This window comes from Syngnathus typhle, linkage group LG14 (assembly GCF_033458585.1).
Source record: "Syngnathus typhle isolate RoL2023-S1 ecotype Sweden linkage group LG14, RoL_Styp_1.0, whole genome shotgun sequence".
In the NCBI taxonomy this organism is placed as follows: domain Eukaryota; kingdom Metazoa; phylum Chordata; class Actinopteri; order Syngnathiformes; family Syngnathidae; genus Syngnathus; species Syngnathus typhle.
The window spans coordinates 4628755-4645823 of NC_083751.1; the positions used below are offsets into that span (position 1 = coordinate 4628755).

Below are 17069 nucleotides of genomic sequence, written 5' to 3' on the forward strand. Positions count from 1 at the left end.
TTACGTATTTTTTTTTATATTTGTATTGTTGACACTTGTCAAGAACTTGACTGTGTGGGGACTTTTTTTTTTGTCAAAGTGGCACAAGCCATTCGCTGTCATGGTTTCCCGACCTCAAATCGCCATCCCCTTCGGTGACGTCACCCTCCCCTGTGTGTGTGGCCTCCTGCCATAGTTTTTCAATGCCGGGCAAGATGGCGGCCACACAGGAGCGGTGTTATTGCCAGTGGTCATAAAGGGAGCATTTTATTGAAAAATCGAAACCAAGTCAGACGTCACATTGTGCTTGTCCCACGCCTCGACGCCTGTTTGGGCGGGCAGTTTTTGTTTTTTTCCTTGAAAACACGCTTTGACCCACCTCAACATGTTCACGTTGTAGCTCGCGGACAGCAGTCTACCAGCTAGCCTAGCTCGCTAGCCGTAAACCCAAGCCGCCGTCAAGTGGAGAATGGGGGAAAAGCTGGAGCTCCGGCTCAAATCTCCGGTTGGAGCTGAAGCCGCTGGCTACCCTTGGCCCTTACCGGTTTACGTAAGTGTAATTTGTCAACGTGCCGCGGAATAGAAGTTTATTTCGTGTATGTGTGTTTTGGCTTTGTTACCTAGCCCCCGGTGCTAGCCACTTCCGAGCTCGGGCATGCTAGAGTGCTTAGGACAGCCTTGGTGTGTCAACTTCGGACCTGGGCACGCGTTCACCTTGTCACCTTATCTCGTCATGTTGATTAGAGCAGCGGTTCTGCAACTGGAGTCAGAGAGTCACAACTTATTAATCATTTGTAATGCATTGGGTATTTTGTTCAAGTGGCACTAATAAACATTAAACCAATTTCTCCTCCCTTTCCTAAGCTCTCAGCCAGCTCTGGTACTATGGTGGCATAAATGTGACATCCCTGCATGCATCTTTATTTGTTCTACTTCAGTTTTCTAATACGGTTGGCAGCCAATGTATTATAAGTAGCAACGCGATAAGAGTTCTCAAAAATGACAAACCTGAGCCACAAGATGAGTCTGTTTTGTTGCATATTTGTATTTCGTCACCAAAAGCTTTTTCTCAGTCTTGTTATCCGGTTTCATATTTTCGAGGTGTCACTAAGTAAAGCTAAAAAAAGACATGATGGCGTCAAAGTCAGTGTTTACACAAAGCCTTGTTTCGTCCACTTTACATTTTCAACAGAGAACAAATAGATGCTCGTTTTCTTCTTAATGCATTGCTGAGGTGTTTGATCGGGATTCTAAAGTCACTCGGGTGCAAAAAACATGTTTGCGTCGCTTTGGGTGTTACAACTCAACAAATGTCAATCCAATCACAGACTGGCACTTGCTTAACGTTTTTGACAGCTTTGGAATTGTGCATGCATTGAAGGTTTGTTTGTATGTCCTCAAATGTTTGCGTCATTGAAATAGGTGCACATGCATATGCTGCTCTCATGCAAGCATATACATTTGGTTTTACTTGCGTAGACCGAACATCTGTTTCGACTTAACACACAGTGGCACGGCTGTTTTTGTCTTTAAGGCTGGATTCACGCTGTAAAACGCAAGTGTACAATCCCCTCTTAAATGCCTATATTTGGCACCCATCGAGTAATCACAAAATGTGCACGTGGGTATTATTTTTGTTCATGTTGTCTTGTCATCACATTATCGATTCTTGAATCACTCGATTAATCGTTGCAGTCTTGCAGTTTGAATTTAGCACCAGACACGGAGTGACAACTTGGCCCCGACTTTCACTGATAATCAAACATCCTAAAAGCAGTTGACAGCCATTGGTGTGCTCATTGTCTAGAAGAGGCGGAAAAGGAAGCGGTTGTCTTACGTTCGGAGCAAAACTGGTGAACTGTGCTTCTATTCTGTAGTGATTGCGGTGAGACAGTGAGCAGTAACTTAAAAAAAAAATACTCTGGAAATTCTCAGAATACTCAAGGGGCAGGGGGGGGGGGGGGGGGTCTTCTCAACGTTTCCTTTCCGCCTACACTGTTAAGTACGGAAATGGAGTGGTGGCAATCATCCACTCCAGGCTCTTACGTTTCTGATAACACTCTCCTAACTGCCCTGGACCGCCTCGCCCGCTTGCTTTTGTTGTGGCCTGCATGGATACATGCGCGCACACACACACACACACACACACACACACACACACACACACACACACACAAGAACAAGCATGGCAGGAATTTGAGATACGCTCATGCCTGTGTCATGTCATTGAAGCGCACCCCCATCTGTTTTTAAAGGGGCGAGACTTCCTCTCTCCTCCCCATGTCCATATGGTCCACGCCACAGAGGGCAGGGTGGAAGTAGCAGTTGCATTGCCAAGTACTTTTTATTTTATTTATTTTTAAATGTCAGCTAATGGCAATCGATTCCGCTCCACAACAGATGATTGCATCACTCTCACACACACACTGCATGGGTGCAGTGTTGAAAGCAGTTTCCACACACACACGCGACTATTATGTTGTAGTACAAGGCAAGCTCTTAGCAACCTCTTTGGACGCCCACGCGTGGCGACATGACATTGACAGAATTCATTGTTCGAGTCGCTTGTGAGCTAGGGAAATGCAAGTGGGTTGATTTGCGGCGTGACTTTTGGAGGGTTCGAACGTAAATCAGTAAAACAACAAAAACTGGGAGTCTCTGATGGCAGCACTGAAGTCATACCGTTTACTTTACGTCACTTCCGGTGTACGTTCTTCTCTGAACAACCCTCGATCTGCTCGTTCAAATGCCCCAGTGTCATGCGTGACTGTGGTTTGTCAGAGCTTTCTGCAACTTTTGCTCCTAGTCCAAATCCCACGACTTTTCTGTTAACCCTCTTTAGGAAAGTTCAGGTCATCTGAGGTAAACACGCCGACGGAACAAAAGGTCATTCCAGGACAAGGCGTACATTATGGGTTACTGTGGAGATGACGCCACGTGATTTAATGGTTCCCCGAAGGCTTAATGCCGTCGCCGTCACCCTCACGCCTGTTCATTGTATGGCTGTGAACACAATATAGAGTGAGATAGAAGAGTGTCTCCCCCCTCGCTCGGGTTTATTTTTAGCCTCGGCTCTCTGCTGGTGTTGCCGTGCGATCATGTGACTTCCCTCATGTGGCATGCCGCACGCATACCTAACATTTTATAAGTATTTATGTCCCGTCCGTCTCTATAAGCGGGGTGGGGCTTGCTTGTAAGATAGCCGGTCGTTATGTTGATAATTTACTGTGCCTTTCCTGCACGTATTTGAAAGTGTGCGCGCGCACCTCGTGGAGTGTTTGGCGGGCAGTATTGCGCGGGAAGCCGCAGCCTGTGTGTGAGCTGCTAGCCCACGCCGCAGAACAGCTGAGAAACTTTCCCCTCAGCGCCTGGGCGCCCTTCACACTTTACTCCACTCTGCCTCACTTTCGTTTCTTTCACCCCACTGCCACCTCACACGTTCTCCTTCCCTGCGTTCCCTCCACCAGGAAGTGTGAGCGGGGAAAGTGGGTCAGTGGGTCAGCTCGGGCGAACGCTGCAACTCGAGCGCCCCGCACTGCAGTCAAGATTACATCTCGCCCTGCAGATGCAACAGTTTCAGTGAAGCTATCCGAGGACACCAGGATGCTATTTTAAAACACACGAAGGAAAGATTAGATGGGGAGAAGAAACATCTTTTTTTTGTGTGAGGTGTTTCCTCCCACATCAAAACATGGTTTTATTTAAATAGCCCATAAATGTCTGATTGGTGACCAGGTCCTCTCACCCAAATTCCGCTGGGCTAGACTATAATATGCAATCCATCCCCTAATATAACAGGCCGTGTTTGTGTTGGACTCGCTATGTTGCAGCAAGAGCGCAACGACCCAGAAAAGCAAGCATGGCATTTGTAATCATGAAGTTATTTTCTGTTAAGTGCCTTGTGAGTAATGACACGAGGTGCAAGAGTGTACGCATGTGTAATCCTGTTCAGTTGCAGCTCATTTCTTAAGTGGTTATTTGTCATTCATTGTGTGGTTTCCCCCCCCCCCCCCCTTTACTGTATATTTCAATTTGCAGGCACATTATTACAGTAAATTCTCTTTCCAGGATAAACACCACGATGCTGCCCATGAAATCATCGAGACCATTCGGTAAGTGTCGCCCTGACTCAACATTTGTTTTTCTATTGCTGATGTGTGTCATTTTGTGACTAAATTGTGCTTGTTTTTCCCCCAAGGTGGGTGTGTGAGGAGATTCCGGACCTCAAGCTGGCAATGGAAAACTATGTGCTCATTGACTATGACACCAAGAGGTGAGTCTCACAATGACACACGTAATATCACTTCAGTGCATGTCGCCATGTAGAATTTCCGCTCTCCAAATCCCAAAATGATGATTTGACTCTATTTTTGTTGTTTTAATTGAAACAGTTATGAGAGTATGCAACGACTGTGTGACAAATACAACAGGGCCATTGACAGCATTCACCAGCTGGTAAGCACCAAGTTAATTCTATTTGAAATGAATCCAAGAGAGATCCGACCCAATCTGGGATTGGACCAGAAGTGTTTATTGGAGTTTTGATGAAATGAAGGTCATTTGTGTGCTCTGCTGACCATCGTGGATTTGTTGTCTAGTGGAAAGGGACCACCCAGCCCATGAAGTTGAACAAGCGCCCTTCCAACGGGCTCCTGCGACACATCCTCCAGCAGGTGTACAACCACTCGGTGACCGACCCGGAGAAGCTCAACAACTACGAGCCCTTCTCGCCCGAGGTTTACGGAGAGACCTCCTTCGACCTGGTGGCGCAGATTATCGACGAGATGGAAATAATGGAGGATGACACCTTCGTGGATCTCGGCAGCGGTAAGCCGACCGCGCGGCGGCATAACATCCCGCTGCGGTTGTCCGAATGTCAATTGAAATGTTTGCGCTGTGCAGGCGTGGGGCAGGTCGTGCTGCAGGTTGCTGCGGCGACCAACTGCAAACACTACTACGGCGTAGAGAAAGCAGACATTCCAGCAACCTATGCAGAGGTAATACACAACTCAGAACATTTTTTCTTTTTGAATGATCTGCGAAAGACTGGTCACCAGTCGGGAGCGTACCTCTTCTTAAGGCTCACCTTTATTTTAATCTTACTTGCCATATGTGTGTCGTCATCTTGATGTTACTTCTTCCAGTCCATGGATAAAGAGTTTAAAAAGTGGATGAAATGGTATGGGAAGAAACACGGGGAGTACACTGTAAGTTGTGTTCACATTTCTAAACCAGTGTTACTCTTCGGACGCTCATGTAATCTTCCTTGTTTTTTTACGTTCAGCTGGAAAGAGGAGATTTTCTGTCCGAAGAATGGAAAGAAAGGATCGCTACCACAAGGTTGACATAAACAAAACGTCTGAAATGCTTTGTTGACAAATGTTTCTGATTTCTAACACTGGCTACTTCTTCCCTTTTTCGCAGTATTATTTTTGTGAATAATTTTGCCTTTGGTCCAGAGGTAGATCACCAACTGAAGGAACGTTTTGCTAACATGAAGGAAGGTTAGTAGATTTCTTTTTTTTTTTTTTTCTTTGTTCGCAAAAAGTAGTCGTTTCATTTTATTTTTGTTTCACATTTTTGTATTTGATTAAATGCTTACTCTACTTTATTTTTCAGGTGGAAAAATTGTATCCTCCAAACCATTTGCACCGTTAAACTTTCGAATAAACAGCCGAAACTTGAGCGGTAAGTGCCACCCTTTTGTTTTTGACCACGTCATCACCTTACCGACCGGCGATTCGTCCGATCCCCTTGACGCTCCTCTCTGTCGCTCGCAGATATAGGCACAATAATGCGTGTGGTTGAGCTCTCGCCGCTGAGAGGCTCCGTGTCCTGGACGGGAAAGCCGGTCTCCTACTACCTGCACACCATAGACCGCACCATAGTAAGAACTGTTTTACTCCCGACAAATAGGACCTTTCCCTTTTCAAATTGTAACACTTAAGACAATGTGTAATGAACTTGTCAAAGTATTCATGGTCAATTGATTTCAAATGATTCTTTTGTCCCTGATTTTCAGCTTGAAAACTACTTTGCCAGTCTAAAAAATCCTAAACTCAGGGTAAGCAGTGATATTCATTCACCCTCTGTTTCTGTGCTGCAGCAATTACTCCAATTTGTGTCCAATTCTTACAATCTCTCAATGCAGGAAGAGCAAGAGGCAGCCCGGCGACGTCAGCAGAAAGATACTAAGGACAGCAAAAGCAATAGCACCACACCCACCAAAACTAGGGACCAAAACAAGGTAGCATGGGGTGTCATTGTTGTGGCAGTACTCCAAGTTCTTTTTTTTCTTCTGCACATTGTTAGGAATCACTGATTATATTTGCTATTCCAGCAGGATTCGTGTGGGGAGGAGGAGCGTCTCCCTTTGGTGCCTGTGGCCAAGCCCCCCGCCAAACCCCGGCAAACAAAACTGCTGGCCAAGGGTCGCAAGCTGAACAACAAGAAGAGGGGTCGACCCAAGAAGGCGGCGCCGGCTGCCGACAAGAAAAAGACCCAGAGCGCGTTGGATCTGCTGCACGCCAAGACCCTTTCTGCAGCGCCACCTCAGGGTCAGCGGAGCCAAACGCTCCACATAATCGCTGTGTGTAGCTTTGAGACTCGTGTGACGTGTGCTTGTCGTGTGCGCAGATGCATACTTGCAACCGCGGAGTCCCTTCTACCAACTACCTCCAAAGCTTCAGCACTATCCAGCCAATCAACTGCTGCTGAGCCCAACCCCTCCCGGTCTGCAACACTTGCTAGGTAAGCCGAGGACAACTGTGAATCCGGACCAGTATTTTCCATGAACTCATCTAACCTTTTTGATTGTGTAACCGACAACAGATAGCATCAAAGTTCAATACCTCCAGTTTATGGCCTACATGAAGACTCCTCAGTATCAATCCAATCTGCAGCAGCTTGTAGAGCAGGAGAAGGTAATTTATGGCTGCATTGTTCCCCCGGGGTCTTAAACCTTTTTTCTTTTTTTTAAATAATCGACTTGGTCCAAAATGGCTGGTAGACGAGACAGGCGGATTCGTGAGTCAACTGTTTGTCCATCTTAATTAAATCTGTGTTTGTTTTTTTGTCTTCAGCAAAAACACAGGGATTTGTCCGTGCAGGCGGAGCAGCTCCATTCCATCTGTCAGACTCACAAGGACAAAATCAAAGGTCTCTTTCAGAACAAACTGGATGAGGTGACGTGGTTTTTTTTTTTCATTCTGAAATCTTTGATCCAACTCCAAATTTTACAAGCTCTGCCCTTCAAGTGTTGTGTCGTTTCTTCTTTGCAAGTAAACATGACACAAACCCACGTGCCGCATCACAGTGCTGTCATCAAGGACACTCTTGTCTGCCACGTTGAAAAGTCATGGTGTTTTTTCTTTTTTTGTGTGTGGTGTTGTTTAGCTGGGCGTGAAAGCTCTGACTGTGGAGGACCTGCTGCAGGCGCAGAAGGAGATATCGGCCCACAACCATCAGCTGAAAGAGCAGACCAAACAGCTTGAGCGAGACATGGTTTTGCTGCGAGATCACAGCGTGCTGCTGGTGAGACATCACTGCTGCTGCCAATTCGCTTTACATTACACAATTGCTATGTGCATCATTAAACTGGTCTGCAGTGTCAAGCCGGCTTTAAAGTTGTGTATCGTTTTTTGCTATTCTGTACGGTTGAAACCGAATTTGGGTTGCAGCTAAAGTCTCGATGTGAGGAGCTGAAGTTGGATTGGGGCTCGTTGTGTCTGGAGACTCTGCTGAAGGAGAAGCTGGCCCTGCGGAGACAGATCTCTGAGAAGCAGAGGCACTGCTTGGAATTGCAGGTAGGGCATCAATTGGCTCCGCATTTTGAGTTTTTATTTATTTATTTTTTTATAGCTTCTAGCTGTTCAGTGGATAATGTTCTCTTTGTCGTGTCAGCATTTTAGTGATACATTCTTGGCCTATTGAAAAATGTCGTGGCTCCCTCTGGTGTTTATAGATCAGCATTGTGGAGCTAGAGAAAAGTCAAAGGCAACAGGAGCTTCTTCAGCTCAAATCATACAGCCCTCATGAGGGCTCCCCGTACCGCAAGAACCAGGAATCCCGTTCGTCCGCCGACATGGACGCCTCCAAGTTCGGCCTGTCATCAGTCCCAGCTGTCAATGGCATAAGCCCAGAACGCGCTATCAACGGTACCGGCTCGCCCTCTTTCGAGCGCGGGAACACCAAGACGGAGCTTCTTTCGCGCTATCTGCCAATCTCTCCTGACCACGACGCTGCGGCAGCCATGCCCGAGGCTCGACAGAGGCAGCACGTCTCCCACGCTCTTCCCGACTACACGCGCTTCTCCCCCGCCAAAATTGCCTTACGCAGGCACCTCAACCAAGAACCCACAGCCGCCGGCCACTTGAGGGGCCCCGGGCTTCCCACGCACAGGTGCGTGAAACCGCTAAAAGCTCCTGAAGCTTGGTGATTTGTTGTAACACCATCATGTTCTACTTCAGAGGGGAAATGGGTGGCCTTAACTCTCCTCTCGGAGCCAAGCAGGGCAGCCCTTGCCCTCATGCATTGGATGCCCAGAATACTCCAAAAAGCACTGAGAGGGTAATTGATTTTTTTGTGGGGTGCACGTGGGGTGTTCTTCTGCTTTCTAAAGAGTCTTTTTTTTCCCCCCTTCAGGGTGGAAAAGAGAAGAGTCCATCTGTTCCGGCAGACAGCAGTATCACAAGCCTTCCAATAAGTATTCCACTGAGCACTGTTCACCCAAGCAAACTTCCAGTCAGCATTCCACTCGCCAGCGTGGTGCTGCCCAGTCGTGCTGAGAGACTGGTGGGTATTGACAATGCACTGAAAGCTTTCACTCTTTTATTCGGCATCACAATATGCTGTTTTTGTGCGGCGTTGCAGAGAAGCACTCCTAGTCCTGTGTCTCAGACCAGCCAAGTTAATGGTAAGGCTTCTGAATGTTTCATTTGATTACAAATGTTGTCACACAGCACAAGAAGGCCCTTTTAGTTACATCTTTTTCATTTAATTATTTGATATGGCATAGATTTAATATTTACTGTATTTCTTTTACTTCAATACTGCGTACTGCAAGTATAAATACTTTTTCTTTTTATTTTTCCTCTAGGATATTCATCTAGCTCAGGGCTCATGAATGGAGGTCCCCACCCAGAGGAACAAAATGGTGCTTCTTCATCGCCTCCACACACAAACACGCCTCTGGCGGGACCCATGAGCAGAGGAGGTCCAATCCAGAGCCCCCCACTCAGCACCGGAGGGGTTCTTCATTATGCAGACGGACCGCCGAGGATCGTTTCAGAAGACGGCCAGGAACGCCAAGAGACCGAGTCGGACACTGAGCCCCAGGACAATGAACTGCGGAGGAGAATCTTTTTCTCTTCTTCCTCCTCCTCTTCCTCATCATCGGGCAGCGGTGGATTGCGCCTCCACCTTCACGCCGGCAGCTCCACCAAGCAGGGATACCACAGTAACCACGGAAACCCCAACCATCAGTCACCCGGCACACAGCGCGCACACACGCCCCCCACGCACACGTCGGCATTGTCACACTCCACGCACGGCCTCGCTCCTCAAGACGGACGCAAGCGAGGGAGGCGGAAGCGCGGCTCCACGGGGGCCGTCGCTGCCACCGGCTCACCAAAGAGGAGGTCTTTCCCCGGCGTCAGTGCAAACAACCACTCCTCCGGGTCCCCACTCAACATTAATTCCATGGTGCGTCACCTAACGACAAATATTTAACCTTCAAGTGTGACTTTACAACTGTCGTCAACAGGTGAACAACATCAACCAGCCCCTGGAGATCGCGGCCATCTCCTCGCCGGAGCAATCGAGCCGCAGCCCCAGCGTGCCAACCCCGAACCAACCTCCAATTCTGAAGAGGGAGCGCCCCCTGGAGGTCAACGGCACTGCTCGTTACTCCTCCGCCCCCAGCACTGATGATGAGGACTCAGGATACCCGGTTGACGCCACCAACTCACGGTAATGCCATGTCATCTTCCAGAGCTGAGAAATAAAATCAATTTTAACGTACAAAGTGGATCTTGCATTTCGCTTCATTCATGTGGATTTTTTTTTTCCGTGTTTTGCTTGTAGGATTGAAAGGAAAATTGCTACGATATCCCTGGAAAACAGAGATGGAGCCAGTAGACTTGGAGATGGTGATAGAGGTAATGAACAATGCAGAATTTGTTTGCAGAATTAAAAAAAGAAAACAACAGTTTTAAAAACATACAGCTTATACAAAAAGAATAAAAAACTAATGATCAATTGTGATGTGAAAATAGGGTAGAAATGCAGAATGGCTTGCTCAAGGACACATTTCTAAAATTGAGTTGCTAACTGTGATTAACTTGGTTATTAAACTTTAAATTCGATGGGTGGGAAACCGGGCAAGCACTCCAGAGACCCAAGGATTAGTGTGAAAGCAATTAAAAAGTCAATACTGCTCTTGTCTCCATTAGAATAATATATTTGATTGCCTCTTCACGTTCCTCTTCCTGTGTCTTCTCTAGGCAGGAAATCAGGCAGCAGCAGCGGTAACAGCACAGGCAGCGAGGCCTCCTCCTCCTCCTCGTCATTGTCCTCCACAAGCAAATGGAAGTCAACCTTTTCACCCATTTCGGACCCCAAGCAACCCAACTCCGACCTGAGGCAAGGGGGCTCTCCGTTTGCTATGGGAGGCTCAAACTCGGACGCTGATTACAAACAACACCATCAACAGGCCAGGAAGGGAAGCGACGGAGAGTTATCCAGCTACACCAATCCCAACCCTTTCCTCAGCCAAGAAGCCAACAACAGAAGCACAGGTAGCGGAGGAGGTCAGGCGGGCGGCAGTTCAGACCCCCGCCAGGTTTTACAGAAGCAGAAGGCCCCTCGGGACTGGGAGCTAAAGACGAGCGGCGGCCACTCAAGTCAGAACATTTTCATAGCTGCGGCCGCCAGCAGCGGCGCAGGCATTCTGAGCGGCAAAATCGGGGGCAGCCCCGTCACCGTTTCGACGGGATCTTCCGTGGGTCAGTTCCTGGGTTCGCAGTTCCCACTCGGAGGGGCCTCGGTCTTACAGTCGTTGTTCGGGGCTCAGACGGGAAGCTCCGGCGCGAGCGCCAACACACGGCTGGTCAACGGACACTCTGGCCTGGGCAGCTTCTCTAGCGCTGGGCTTGCTGGCGGGGCAGCAGGAGGTGAGTAAATACTGTTGATTTATTTGGTTCTTCCCAGTCTCAACATCATTAAACAGTCAGAGTAAGGGATAGCGATAGCCTCTCTGTGAAAGGGAAGAGAACAGATCTGCTAACAGTGAGGTAAGTGGAGAGCCAAGCTGTTGCTGCTACCACTGGCTGTTTGTGCTGCCGTGCTTTGACTGGCTGCTTGGCAAACACCCTTGGAAAATGCTGCAGGAAAGAAAAAAAAAAGAAAAACACATTACAATCAATTTAATCTGACCGAAAGTTATGATGATGGCCTTTTTTGTCATTTTCTGTGGGTGTATTTCGGTAGCTGTTTGCCAGAGTCATTTCACTTGCACACTAAAGACAATCGGAAACCTTTTGAAATATTCATAAATTAAGGTCATGCTCCCCATTGACACAAATGGAAACTTATACTAAATGAAATTTAATCCAATATAGAACTAAGTAAAAATGTACTATTATGATATAATAAAGCAAAAGCTTTATTCGACTCCTAAGACCCAACTGTCTGTATACAGCGATGTAGTTAAACAGTCAATATTCAAAGCGCAATATGTCAACTGTAAAGCGAGTAACCCAGTTTAAACAGAAGCGGTGCTTTGACTCTGTTTTGCTTTGTGTGTGCTTGTCTGGAGACTCGCTTGGCGCTACTTGGCTCAGCCCTCGCTTCTCTCTTTCCCCCCCACCCCCTTCTTTGCTACTTGTATCTGCTTCCCTGCTCCCTCCATTTCTCGCTATATGATTTGCAGGTACCTTTCACCACGCGGTTCCCTCTGTGTCCTCGCATCGTCAGTTTGGGGCGTCGCTGCCCCCTTCTGGAGGCCTTGGCTCTCTGCTCAGTCTCTCGTCCTCGCAACCCGCTTCCGCGCCCTCGCCTCTCCCTCCCTGCCCGTCGCAGGCCCAGCATAGTCGCACCCAGACGGTGCTGCACAGCCCCTCCCCTCTGCCCCCTCCGCCGCCCCTGCACAGCGCCCCCTCCTCCACAGCGCCACCCCCGCCCGTCAGCCCCCCATCGCGTCTCCCGCATTCCTCGCTTCATCACCAGAGGGTGCACACCCTCACTGTCTCCTCCTCTTCCTCGTCTGTCGTTCTCTCTGCCACCTCTTCTTCCTCTTTGTCGTCTTCCGCGTCTCGCCCATACGCAGTCCACTACTCCCCCCGCTTGCCCCCGCCACCTCCCGCCAGCAGCTCAGGTGGTGGCGGGAGTATGCGGAGGACTCAGCATGGCATCTTCACCACCACCACCCCGCTCCCCGGCTCCCGACCGAGATAGGTTGTGGGGCTGAGGGAATAGGGGGAAGGTGGTTTTGCGGGCAATCAGAGAAAGAGAGCGAGAGAGGGAGAGGGAACAAGAAAGAGACTTATAGGGAGTCACTGTTCTAAATGAGCAAGGTAAGTTAACCCTGCAATATGAGAAAGGAAATTATTGTTGAGTATGACCAGATGTTTGCCCCTCTTTCACTGCCTAGTTCCGGGTTTGGGTCGATGTTGCAGCCATTCATTTTCTACCCCTGCATACTAGCAATGTAGCATCAGTGGAGTCACCTATTCAGTTTTTTGTCGTGAATATATTGTCATGAACTATTTAAAAAAATAAAAATAAAATGCTGACCCTCATTTGGCTTATTGGAGAACTATCCCTTATCTACTGCCACCTAGTGGAATAGAATGGACATGTGCATTCCTCGCAAAACATGCAGCAAATAATTTTGGATACAATAAGTGAAATTTAGTCAGTAGCTAAGGGTACAATGGGCTATGCCAGACTGGACCACTTGCGGACTAAAAAAAAAACCCAAATAAGTTGAACCATGCATTAGAATAGGGGCAATTTACTTGTCTGTTTTCATGGTCAAATGATTAAATGCATCTTCTGTTTTGTATGGCCTTTCAGGTAATTGCTGAAAACTACCTCAACATAAAAAAAAACAACCTATGCAAACGTTCAAGTGTGGACCCAAGGCACTCTGCTCCTCACTCACTGGTGCTTTAATACGTCGTCTATACTACCAAGACCGTCTCCAAGACCGGCCTCTGTACTGGGACTTGCATACGCGCACACACACACACACACACACACACACACAAACATGCTGCAGTGATCATCATGAGCAGAATTCAAAGGAACCGGTTGTGTTTAAATGTCAATTGTTGTTGGATACAGCTTTTTTAGATAGCAGTCAGAAATGAATTAAAACAGCAAGCACGCAACTTCTCTTTTGAGGAAGCATCTTCCTATATGACCCGTCCATTGATTTCTGCTCAGCCATCACTAGCATGTGCTTTTTTCTTCTTCTTTTTTTTCTCTTTCTTACATCTGACCTATGAAACAAGATGAGGAAATTCATGTTTTAAGTCCACACTGGATAACAACGTACCGTTGCATTTGTAGCATAATGCTTTCGTGTCAGGATCCACCCATCTTTACATATAAATAAAAAACACAAAAAAAAACAAATCCGGCTGCTTTAAGCTCGCAGAGCTCTTAATTTCCTAACTAACTGGATCAAAGCAATTCCGCGGTTCCTTTTCTCCTCGGTAACATCAGACTTTTAACATATCAGTGGAGATTACTGATGTCTAAAAAAAGTTTACTTCAACATCCGTTCATATCTGCCTTGTTCTGAAACATTGAAGGCCTGAACATGAATGGATATTCTGCTACACAATGGTGCTCCGTGTTCGCTCTCTGTGGCACTGCTGTCGAGTTAAGTGAAGCTAAATCCAGGTAGATAATACAAATAATAATAATGACAGGAAAAAAACAGGCACTGCATGTGTTTCCGTATTTATTATTATTACATGTTTTTCTAAGTGGCACTACTTTGACAACTTCTCAAAGCAGGATGTTTTTAACCTCTTCTTAAGATGAACTTTGTATATTTATTTGTGCTGCTGGGTGCTGCGGATGAACACCGAGGTTTTACGACTCTAAAATGCATACACACATAAACAAACACACACACACACACTGGGAAAATCTTTTTACCGTTTGCAGCATCTAACTACTGGACTATTTCACACCTTTATTTTTGTGTTGTCTTTTTTGTGTTTGTACTGTGAATATGATTATTTCTCTTGAGTGTACAGTTGTTAGATTTATATATTTATGCCCCCCCACCCCTTTTCTCTCTCTTTTTTTTTTCCTTCTAAAATGTGTTGTACAATGCAATATAGTATGTGACTGTCAGAAAACAATGGTGCTAAATTTGGACCGTGCCTGATACTATTTATTCTTCCAGTGAAAAAAAGCATCCCCCCCAAAAAAACAAAGGCGACACAGAGTGCTGTATACGGGGATTTATTTTTTATTTTTTTGTAAATTTACCTTTTTGGCCTTTAATTTCTTCTATTTAATATTGTATTGGAGTGTACAACACTTTTGGATAAACAACATTCAGTGAAAAAAAACAACAACACTGTTTTGTACAAAAGCGCCAACGCAAAGCTATATTTAATATGTAATTATGTATGTTTAAATCTATATATATGAGGAAAAAAAATCTATCGGTGCTGCATTGTGATTCCCACGTTCAGTCTTCAGCCACCACATGACCTTAACAAACATGGCGGCACACAACGTGCCCAGGTGCTGTGGCGGAGCGACCACGACAGGATGTTTTCCTGTACCTTTTTTGTTGTTTTGTTTTCTTAAACTCTGCAGGAAAAAAACAGACAGATGGTGCTTCTCTTTTTAAACCTCAAATTGAACAATTAATGGTGCAAACAAAGCGACGCGTCTTACAGATAAAGCCCGCTTGTAGATTTGGTGGGTACTGCCAGAGCAGAGCCGCGTTTGTTTGTAGTGTGTTTGTTTGATCGCGATTGCTGACTGGTGTGGTGGTGAACCGGTGGTCCGTAGGCCACAGAAATAGAACCCAGGAATACTCAATGCTCAAAAAAGGTTTGTTGGGCCTTTGGTGGAAATTAGGGGTTCCCCACCACATTGTAGTCTGTTTGTAACCAGCACTGAGTCTTTTTTTTTTTTTTTTGGGTTAAATCATTGTGTCATATCTCTGCGGTCTTACAGATTCCTGTCCTGTTTGTAGAAATGCTCGTCAGTCAAGACAACTTGGTGCTACTTCCCATAAAAAGAGGACAGGACGTTTGCAACTCATCGTTCAAAAACCGTGACGCTTCTGCCATTGTTTCCCTCTCGCTGGGCAGCTTTCCCGGATGTGCAAGTGAGAACCTGCTTTTTATCGCAGCTTTTGTTTTTGTAACGCAGCCAAACCATGGTGCTTGTTTCTATACCATTTCAGATTTGTTAGCCATTCAAAGGGTGTCCGAATTTTGTCATGTTTTTGTTTTACAAATAAAGATTAAAATATATATTAAATGAAGTATTTGACATTTAGAATCCACCATTTTCCCAGTATGTGGGCTTCTAAGCTTATTAAACAAGCCAAGTTAATAATAGACAAAATAATATTTTAAGAAAAATTCAACTTGAATTATTTTTCGATTAGATTTTAATTTGGATAATTGTTTTCATCGTAGTACTAGTATCACCTTTAATTAAAACATCTAGCTGAAATGAACTAATTTTCCCGTTATTTTTTATCAGTCTGCTGCACCTCCCTAAGCAAATTTAAAATTAGTCATATTCAAATATTTTGGCGGCACCATTAAAAAGACATCCTTGTGCGCGAAAACAAATTCTGTTCTGTTTATTTTGATTATGCAAGACTGTGCTTCGAAATGACTGTCAAGGAATGATCACATTCCAGTAATTGGATGAAACATCACCATGCATGTTGAATAGCCAACCATTGCCTCAGAGCAATCATACCAGCCAAACACGGTCTCAAATACAGTTTGATCGGCTTTTATTATTCAACTCTAAACTAATTCCTGCCAAAGGTCTTAACTCAGGAACTTTTTCTCATGCATCTCCACACTAGGTCCTTTTCTACCTTCAATGACAATCTTCTATTAAAAAAATAAATTAAACCGGCCTGTGGGCACTTGTTGGTTCTCACTGGCACATCCGTCAAACCTTAGAAAGCTCCGCGAGTTAGAGTCACGTCAAACTTAGAAATGGCGTAGACCTTTTCCACGTGGCGGTCCTGCACTTTTGTGTGTTGACTTTCTTTTGTGGGGTGGGAGCAGCTTGGAGGAGGTGCAATGATAGCAAAGCCCGGGTTGTCGTGGAATCGTGTGTTACTAAAGTGTGGTGACGGTGCTTTTATCCTAAGATGTAATCATGACAAATGGAATACTTGTGTTGCTTTCCCCCCCCCCCCCCCACCTCTGCATTTTATGAATAGTAATAAAAAAATTCTTATGTTTGAATTTTGCGCTCACCTTTCTTCTTGTTGTCTTCCTAACATGTTATTTCTTTTCTATGTATATGTCAATCCAGTGCAGAAAAATCCCCAAGGAAGTTAACAGGACTATTTTTGGTCTTGTATAGTTCTGATTCTTTCATGAAATGTCCACTTGGGTGGTGGTGTCCTTCCGTAGCACAGGGTCTTCTCAACATCAGCCACGACATTCTTCCAATTCTAAAATGATCTATGTGATGAAGGATTGAGGTTGATGTGTCAAGAACGGACCTCCCAATGAGTCTCCTCAGAAGTCGGACCTCAGACAAGGGATGTTGTTTACCACCTGTGCTCAAGATCACCAAAGGCCAGACTACAGTACATATATCATGTCGTGAATTCATATATGGAGTGTAGCTTCATAAAGTGATACATTTTTGTTGGTTTCCAAGAATGAGCTTTGGCTGGATGTATTGGAACAGTCGACCTTGACTGTCTGCATAACTGCAGTGCAGCTGTAAGATCATCAACACCTCCAAACAAGTATTTTTAGGAACTAAGCATTTCCAAACACATTTCCGAAAAATAATCTTTAGGCTTCTATTAGAAAGCTAAAAGCCGACTAGAACAGAACTTTTTTGGG

The 17069-nt window shown here is 45.8% G+C and overlaps 1 protein-coding gene across 7 annotated transcripts; it reads left to right on the plus strand.

The window, feature by feature from the left end:
- Window positions 1–67: 67 nt before the first annotated feature.
- dot1l (DOT1-like histone H3K79 methyltransferase) lies at window positions 68–15498 on the plus strand. Of its 7 annotated transcripts, XR_009717802.1 has the most exons (29): window positions 71–529; window positions 4018–4091; window positions 4178–4252; window positions 4371–4434; window positions 4578–4806; window positions 4882–4976; window positions 5124–5186; window positions 5264–5319; window positions 5404–5483; window positions 5599–5667; window positions 5760–5866; window positions 6002–6043; window positions 6131–6226; window positions 6320–6536; window positions 6616–6729; window positions 6811–6902; window positions 7062–7163; window positions 7375–7512; window positions 7659–7784; window positions 7943–8379; window positions 8448–8547; window positions 8623–8772; window positions 8851–8893; window positions 9077–9681; window positions 9743–9948; window positions 10063–10136; window positions 10482–11150; window positions 11909–12551; window positions 13054–15498. XR_009717802.1 is itself a non-coding variant. In XM_061296337.1 (28 exons), the coding sequence occupies exons 1-28, from the start codon at window positions 449–451 to the stop codon at window positions 12430–12432; spliced, it is 4725 nt and encodes a 1574-aa protein (XP_061152321.1). In that variant the 5' UTR covers window positions 68–448; the 3' UTR covers window positions 12433–15498. The 7 variants fall into 7 exon arrangements, 6 of the variants coding, with proteins under 6 accessions (XP_061152321.1, XP_061152320.1, XP_061152323.1 ...); XM_061296337.1 differs by having other exon boundaries at window positions 68–529; window positions 6323–6536; window positions 11909–15498; XM_061296336.1 differs by having other exon boundaries at window positions 11909–15498.
- Window positions 15499–17069: the final 1571 nt, after the last annotated feature.